Genomic DNA, 8,624 nt, shown 5'->3' with positions numbered 1-8,624 from the left:
GTGTCCTATTGGGAAAATAGGGAACTATAAGCTCTCCAAGGTACGATGGTGCCTGACCATTAATGGCTTTGTAGGTGAGGAGGAGGATTTTAAATTCTATCCTGGAGTTTACAGGGAGCCAATGCAGAGAGGCATTCAGGTTTTATAAGATTGTTCAGGATGAAAAATTGGATACAATAAACTGTTATTAGAGTAAAGTGAATTCTCAATAAAACAAAAATGATTATGGAACATATAGCTACCCCTAAAAATGTAAAATGTAAACATATTTTAAATATGCTGAAACAATCAAACTCCTCTGAAATAAATATACATATATATGTAGAGAGATCTGAGGGGTTAAACACATAAAATAACTTATGTCCTGTGTGTTCCTCCGCTCTGTGAAACTCTGGGTTGTGATTTCAAATCAGACTAAATGCTACCACCTTGTGTTTGTATGGCATTTGAGGTCAAATGATTTTTATGTTGTGATGTTCACCTGCTTCATGAATCAGTGTTCACCTCAGGACTACATCTGATTTTCTCTTGTTCTCAGGCTTAAAAACTGAACAACACTGGGAACACTGAAAACAGATTAACAGCAGATTAACCATCAGTGAAAGTAACCCTTGGTTTTCCTCTGAAACTTCAGTCTTACTTTTCTTTAATGTGGTAAATGATGGTAACAACCAAACCCAGGACAGAAAGAGAGAGTCCAGTGATGGAGATCCAGTCCAGAGCTTGTGCATACTCATAATTCTCTCTGAAAGACTGAAGCAGAAACAAAGTTTTCACAGTTTCCACCATGATGTATTTTCTCTTTCAGGATGTGACAGAGTTCACTTCATTCTCTGAACAGTCTCTACAGACTCCTGGATTCTGTGATGTCTGAGTCTGTTATCTCTGAGTTTAGTGAAATGAAACTCTCTGTAGTTGCAGCTGGTGAATGTGTCGGTGCAGAGTTGTGATGTTCACCCAGAGAGCAGCGAAGTTGGTGGTGTGGTTACAGAAACATCTCAGGACTCCGTCTGAGGCGTTTCCTTTAGAGCAGCCGGCCGTGCTCCAGTCCTCCAGACCGTAGTCCCAGAAAACACAGGCGAAGTCGTACAGAGACGTCCCGTTCACCAGCTGAGAGACAGAACATCTCTGAGGATCCAACTTTATCCAGAACTGACTCATACATGAGTTCAGAAGAATAATCCTAAAACAGACAGGAAGGAGGAAGGTGAAGATGTCCCGACATAGCAGCAGGATGGAGGAGAGAGACTTTCAGCACAGGAAAAACAGACAGCACAAAATCATGAGACCGGACAGGACCTGGACTTCACAGAGACCTGATCGTGATGCTGACATGAAGAGGTTTCAGTGTGGTCCATTTCTCAGTGGTTAGTGTACCACACACACTGAACACCAGTGACACATGTTCATCAGAGTGCAGAGCTGTATTTACAGACAGTGGCCACCGGAGAGCAGCAAACACACACACACACAGTGTTGAATGGATTCAGTTGTTCTTAACTTTGGTTCGAGAGTGTGTGTGTGTGTGTGTGTGTGTGTGTGTGTGTGTGGGGGGGGGGGGGGGGGGGGGTCATGGGACCCTGTTTGCTCATCCTCAACCATGTGAGTCATGAGACACAGAGAGAGAGAGAGGAGGAGGAGGAAGGAGTGGATTATCAAGAGAAGAAGAAAAGATGGAGGACTTGTCCCGATGGGTGAGTGAGGCCAGGTGGTGGGTGAGGAGGTGCTGCTGTGGTGAGGAAGATGAGGAAGAGAAAGGCAGGAGAGATGAAGGTGAAGAAGAAGATGATGGTGTTGGTGAGGAGGAGGACGAGGAAGAGGTGAAGATGGAGGAGCTCAGCTTCAGAAAAAGCAGAAGTTCGACTTCACTACCGCCTGCTGAGGTAAACTGACGTGAAACAGTGTTTGTGTTCAAACTGAACCTCAGTGTCAGAGCGGATTGTAACGAGGTTTAAACCACAGTGAAACGGTGAGAACCATCACCCAAGCTGCTCATTTTACATACCCTGGCTGTATATGTTTACAGTGTACGTCTGTATTATTCACAGTGTGTCCCCTGGATATTTCTGATAGCGTATCTTCAGGTTAGAATTTTTTACCCTTTCATTTCGTCTAAACTTTCATTTATTGTTTAAACTTAACTTATTGTTAAACTAGATCACCGTTTGCTGTGATTCATTTTTTACAGTGTTTTCTTCTATATTAGGTATTTGGTAAAAATTTTGTGTCCTGGGTGTAAATTTTAACAGTGTTTTCTGGAGAACATCCTTCAGTGACATTTGTTCACAATGTTTTCCCTCTTCATTTTTTACAGTGTATCTCTGTGAGTTTGAAGGAGCTATATGTAAGTTTTGCTATTGCTACATAGCTAACATTAGCATTAGCAGCTGTTTACTCACCAGTTCAGAAGAAACATTGTGAGTTCAGCATCAAACTTTACTCACCAACATCTGTCTCCAGAGGTGGAGACAAACACCTGGGTTAACTGTTGTCTCTGTCACGTCTTTTCTTCTCCTGAAGTTAGCATGCTAACCAGCTGCTCATGCTAACATTGACTATGTAGCTGAACATACAAAGAGCTTCTGAAGTGGTTTTATTTTTTGAATCCTTTAATGCAATAACTTGTCACGGTGTGAGATGGTCTACAGGTTTCAGATGTTCAGGTCCTGTCCTGTGTCTGTGTGTCACAGCTGGATCCAGACCGGTCCAGCTCGTCCCCCTCTGGGTCTCAGCATCAGTGGTTCCACACTCTGCAGGTTCGACGGCTGCGAGTTCAGCGAGGGCGCAGCAACAGTGACCCGCTGGGCGGGAAGAGCTGTGAGGACCACTTCACCTGGGTCAGCTGACATTTCACACCTGTCAGTCTGTTACAGACGAGTGAAACTGTTTTTAATGACGTCATCGTGTTTCGTCTGTGACGTCATACATGACATGAAATATCACATGTGTTGTGACATGACATAACAGGACATGTGACCTGTGGTGAGTCATACGACAGGACATGTAGTGTGATATATCGTTTACCTGACCTGATCTGATCATAGGTGACATGTGACACACAGTCTGACCTGACACTGCTGTATGACATGATGCGATGTGATGCTTTACAATGTGATACATGACACCTGACATGACTTACATATATGACATCATGTGATATGACATGTAACACGTGTGTGTTGTGTTCAGAAACCTGGTCTTCAGTTTGGAGCAGCTCAGTCTTACCTGAGTCTGGAGAAGCTGGGTGAGGGAGCGTACGCCTCCGTCTATAAAGGCATCAGCAGGTGAGTCGTCAGGTGTGCAAAACTCTCCTACACAGTATTTATTAACCCTCTCTGTGCTGTGTTCACATGTCACTCAGACTTCTGTGTGTTCACTGTGAACATTTCTTCTGTGGAGGATCAACGGGCAGCTGGTGGCTCTGAAGGTGATCCGTATGAAGACAGAGGAGGGCGTCCCTTTCACCGCCATCAGAGAAGGTGACCAATCAGATCATGACCTCATCTTCATTTGTATGAATCACTTACACAGTGTCTGGATTAATACGTGTGTGTGTGTGTGTGTGTGTGTGTGTGTGTGTGTGCAGCGTCCCTGCTCAAAGGTCTGAAACACGCCAACATCGTCCTCCTCCATGACATCATCCACGCCAGAGACTCGCTCACCTTGGTCTTTGAATACGTGGTGAGAGATGTGTCCGTGGTGGGCTGAGGCTTCATTTCACTTTCTTTTCATAGTAGTTTGTTTTCTTTGATCTGGACTCTGTATTTGTCCAAATCCATTTCATAATCTGAAGTGTTTCTAAGTAACATGAAATGTTCCTGACTGAGGTCGGAGTTTCATAAAAAATCTTCAAGGATTTTAGAAAACAGAAAAGTTTCTTTCAGCTGTATCTTGTGATCGTCCTCAGGACTGTGAAATGTGTCCTCTGAGGTCAGGTGTATGGTAGCGAGCTCCCCTCACTGGTCAGAGATCAGTCTGGACTTTACAGCTTCACTGCAGGTGGTGACGTGTGGACCCTCTTCTTCTTCTGTTGTTGCAGCAGACAGACCTGGCCCAGTACATGACCCAGCACCCCGGAGGTCTGCACTCACACAACGTGCGGGTACGTCATCACTCCTGTGAACCAGAACTAAAGACTGTTGCTCTGTAATTAGTCTAAATATCTTGTGTTGTTATCACACCTGAGTGCAACATGTGTAAAGGTCAGTTACTATCACAGCACAAAGTCTTTCTCTCTAGTGACTGAAGAAATCCACAGAACCTGAACTGGTGGAACCATCCAGAACCATGAGCTCAGGTCTGAGATGAGAGAACCAGGTTCCTCAGACCCTGTGTGCAGGTCACAGGTTCCATCATGAAATGTTAAATATAAGATGGAGAATCAGGCAGCAGAGAAGGTTCTGGTTTTGTTGCTGCAGCACATCAGCTGTGACCCCCCCACATCGAGACCCCTCCAGTCCAGCTCCCGACTAGTCTGATGTATGTAGCAGTGTGTGGTTACAGTGTAGCCTGATGGTGTTACGTCAGACCATGTGTGTGTTGGTCACTTTCTGACCACAGAGATGTGACACCTGTCAGAGACCAGCTGAGACAGTTGTGTTGGGTGTAAGATAAAATCCTTAAAACCCCCCTGACGTGCTGCAGAGGACGTGGTTTCAGGGGAACATAAACTCCACCTGTCTTCTGTCTGGGTGTAGATCTTCATGTTCCAGCTGCTGCGAGGTCTCTGCTACATCCACAGCCGGAGGATCCTCCACAGAGACCTGAAGCCTCAGAACCTGCTCATCAGCTACCTGGGAGAACTCAAACTGGCCGACTTCGGTGAGGAGCAAACACCAGGAGCTGAGTGAGGTTCCTCTGGAGCCCTGTCCACCACATGACATCACTACATAACTTTAATTATTCTAAGATACATTTAAATTAAGTCTTAATTTAAGTAATCTACCCCGCACCCCGACAAGAACCACCTCCACACCTCATTACAGATTTTACATCTTCTTTACCAGTGGTCTCTACTCTGTTGGTTCTGACTGGTTCTGGTTCTGAGTTCAGGTTTGGCTCGGTCCAAGTCCATCCCAAGTCAGACGTTCTCCTCTGAGGTGGTGACTCTGTGGTACCGCCCCCCCGACGTGCTGCTGGGATCCACAGATTACTCCACCGCCCTGGACATGTGGTGAGTGCTGGAGCCTGTGGAGCTGCAGGTTGTTCTGGTCATGTGACTGAATAAAGTTTCTGTGTTTGAATCAGGGGGGCGGGGTGTATCTTCATTGAGATGCTGCAGGGGGCGCCGGCGTTCCCAGGAGTCACTGATGTGTTTGAACAGCTGCAGAGGATCTGGACGGTACAACTGCTACAAATACTCCTACTACGACTACTACCACTAATACTAGTATATTTTATTGTCATTAATTATTTTATTGTCATTCATTCAAATATTATTTTATCTTGTTTGTGCTTCTAAATGTTTGATTTGCTTTGTAAAGTGTCCTTGGGTGTCTTGAGAGGCGCTTCTAAATATAATTTATTATTATTATTATTAGTACTACTATTACAACTTCTACTACTACCACAAATAAACTACTACTACAACTAATACTCGTACTGCTGCTACTACTTCTAATACTAATAATATTAGTGTTGTGGGTCTCTGCAGGTCTTGGGTGTCCCCTCTGAGGACAGCTGGCCTGGAGTCAGTCTGCTGCCCAATTATAAGGCAGGTGAGTTTACTCCACACACTACCTGTCCCAACAGCCAATCATAAGACAGTGAGGAGGAGACAGGAAGTGGCAAGTGAAAAAAGGGTCAAGTGAGAGCCAGAGCACTGAGGGACCGGACACAGGTAGATGACGTCCCTGCAGGACGAGAGAGACGGAGACAAGAGTGTGATTAATCTGTGTTAATTTGTTATTTGTAATCTCAGTCATCAGTCTCAATAAACACGTTGTTAGTTTGACAAAAACCTCATGAATAAATATCTGTAGCCTGTGACTGATACTTTGTAAAGTCAGACCAGAGAATGAGATGATCTGAACTTCACAGGAATCACAGCTGATCACAGCTGATCCAGCTGCTGTCACTGGACAGTCTGACCACATGGAAACTAAAAAACAACATGACTCAGCCCAATCACTGACTCACTATACTTGCCATTTACATCCCTCAAAGTATTATGGGAACTGTAGTTCCAAAACTTAGAGCATTTTACACTAGAAATATATTTTTATATTATAGTTAGTTTAGCGTGTTAGCATGTTAACATTACTAGTTAGCCATTTGTTTTCTCTCTTCAGAGTGGTTCCATCAGTCTGAGCCAAAACAGTTCAGGACAGTTTGGAAAAGGTAAGCTAACTTTGACTTAGCATAATGCATGCTAAAGTGTAGCCAGGAGTGTTAGCATAGAGCTTACTATAATTCAATGTAGTGTATGCTTAAGTGCTAGCATGGAGCCTATCTTCCTTAATATTTTAAGCTAAGGTATTAGCATTCGCCTCCTATCTTTCAAGAGCATTTGTCACCCTGGAGCCCAGTAATACTGAGTCTACCATATGCTAAATTGTTAGCATGTTAGCATGGAGTCAACTATCACTTAACAGACTTGTGATGAATGCCAACATTTACAATCGACATACATGCTAACAGGATTGTACGCATGTCAATTGTCACACATGGTACACACATGCTAGAAAGACCACAAACATGCTTAAAGAGCCAAATGCTAGTATAATAATAGTCAGTCTGTGTTGATCTGGATCAGGTTGAACCAGCTGCCCTACAAGACTGAGGACTTGGTCCAGAGGATGTTGAAGGGGGTCCCTACAGACCGGATTTCAGCTCAGGACTCTCTGCAGCACCCATACTTCAGCACACTACCTCCTCCCATCATGCAGCTCAGAGACAGTAAGAACTCCAAGCTAATATGGCCATATATATGGTAACATAATAATTTTCATGTCAGTGTTTCCCCCACTGTTATGACTCACCTGGTTACACATGTGATTACCTTCATGAACAGCTGCAGGTTTGATTCTGTTCAGGTTCCCCCTGTTAGCACAGTTAGCTTGCAGCTAACTCACACAGCCTCACAGTGTTTTCTTCCTCTGTGTTTTTCAGCAGTGTCGATCTTCAAGGTTCCAGGTGTTCATCTGGAGACGGAGGTCAGAGACATCTACAACCTCGGGCGAAGGGTCAAACCCTCCCTGCTGCCTGCCGCCAAGTGCTGGTGATTAAACCGTACAACCGAAAAAGACGAGACAAACTGAGATGGAGTGAGAAAGATTTAGTTAAATGCAGAATTCATGTGTTTTGTTAAGGGACGTTTGTAAAAGTTGGGAACAGTTTGTGTCTTAGCATCAAACTGAGAAACAATACTATAAGTCAGACTTGCCTTCAAAATAAAAGCATAGCATGTAATTATAACCTGTGTTCCAGGGACAAAGTCAGAGACAACTGTTAAACATATGAGGGTAAAAAACTAGTATTACTAGTAAAATAACCAATGAGTAATACTGGTAAAATTTTTATCAATTTATCATTATCGTTCTCACATAAACTGTAAAACATCAAACAGGCATTCAGTGGAATCAGATGATTTATTTATCCTTCACATAAATATACAAGTTTTATGAATATATGAATTCATGTCACAAGTTGTTTTAACTTCAGCTCCTCTGTCTTGAAATGATAAGTTGAATTGAATTAAGTTACAACAACTCAAGTTTATAAAGTCTAAAAATTAAAACTACACGTTCTTGTTGAATTAATACAAATGAACAAAAACATTATTTAAACCAAATTTAAATCTAATGTAATTTTCATCATCTACATTATTTTTCTTGCTGCTAGCATGAAGCTAAGTGCTGGTGATGTGGAGGCAGAATCTTCTTGTATGTAAATCTAATTTAATCAGATTTAATGTTGATTTAAATATAAAATGTTCCCTTCAGTCTGAAGAGTTTACATCCCCAGTCGTCCCCCCCCACCCCCCCATGTGTTTTTCTCTGAGGAAATCTCCTGAAACTCTTCATGAATAATGACTGAATCTGCAGCAGCTCCAGACTCTCCACATCATGTTGTTGTGTGTTTTTTGTGTTATTTCCTGTCCTTGTGTGAGCAGCTCTCTCGTTCTTTTGTTTTGATCCAAGTTGTCACTTCAGCACAAATGTTGCTGAAGTTTCATACACAAATAAACCTGATTGAAGCTGCTTAAATAAAGTGTAATATACAGTTCATTCAGAGTCTGCAGACCTTCACTTTTTCATGTTGTTGCACTATTTATGTTAAAATAATTTCAGTTCATTTTTCCCTCAGCAGTCTGTACTCAATAATGACAAAGTGAAAACTAATTAATTTTTGCAAATTTATGAAAAAGTAAAAATGGAGATATCACATTTACTAGGCGGACCAGACATCCCTGTTTTTGGTGTCGCGTCGCTGGCTGGGGTTGTCCCCAATTTTAACTGTGAATCCAATGATCCAGATCCTGCAAGAGGTTGCAGTGGAAACAATAGGAGACAACAGAGCTAGTTGGATTAGATCATATCACACCAAACTTAATTCATCACTATGTCTCACTGGAAAACATCCAGATGGCAGCTGAAATCTGTAATCAGATGAATGAACTCAAC

At 42.8% G+C, this 8,624-nt stretch overlaps 1 protein-coding gene across 2 annotated transcripts; it reads left to right on the top strand.

The window, feature by feature from the left end:
• Positions 1–1,606: 1,606 nt before the first annotated feature.
• Positions 1,607–8,236, top strand: cdk15 (cyclin-dependent kinase 15). Of its 2 annotated transcripts, none has more exons than XM_071479563.1 (13): positions 1,607–1,883; positions 2,691–2,837; positions 3,190–3,284; positions 3,400–3,479; positions 3,587–3,681; positions 4,040–4,102; positions 4,698–4,821; positions 5,053–5,173; positions 5,248–5,341; positions 5,654–5,717; positions 6,291–6,339; positions 6,755–6,897; positions 7,114–8,236. In XM_071479563.1, exons 1-13 carry the CDS (start codon positions 1,674–1,676, stop codon positions 7,221–7,223), a joined length of 1,395 nt encoding a protein of 464 aa, XP_071335664.1. In that variant the 5' UTR covers positions 1,607–1,673; the 3' UTR covers positions 7,224–8,236. The 2 variants fall into 2 exon arrangements, with proteins under 2 accessions (XP_071335664.1, XP_071335663.1); XM_071479562.1 differs by having other exon boundaries at positions 1,612–1,883; positions 7,111–8,236.
• The last annotated feature ends 388 nt before the right edge of the window (positions 8,237–8,624 follow it).

This window comes from Trachinotus anak, unplaced genomic scaffold (assembly GCF_046630095.1).
Source record: "Trachinotus anak isolate AG129_WGS33_773 ecotype Australia unplaced genomic scaffold, CSIRO_AGI_Tana_v1 ptg000006l, whole genome shotgun sequence".
Taxonomy (NCBI): domain Eukaryota; kingdom Metazoa; phylum Chordata; class Actinopteri; order Carangiformes; family Carangidae; genus Trachinotus; species Trachinotus anak.
Note: the sequence above shows the minus strand (reverse complement) of the source record. Positions and strands in the feature narration are given on the sequence as shown.

Bases quoted from the DNA above. Each gene is read 5' to 3' on its own strand.
- cdk15 (XM_071479562.1), top strand. From the start codon at position 1,674: ATGGAGGACTTGTCCCGATGGGTGAGTGAGGCCAGGTGGTGGGTGAGG. The intron at 3,480-3,586 runs GTGACCAATCAG...GTGTGTGTGCAG, and splicing joins TTTCACCGCCATCAGAGAAG to CGTCCCTGCTCAAAGGTCTG. The intron at 4,103-4,697 runs GTACGTCATCAC...GTCTGGGTGTAG, and splicing joins TGCACTCACACAACGTGCGG to ATCTTCATGTTCCAGCTGCT.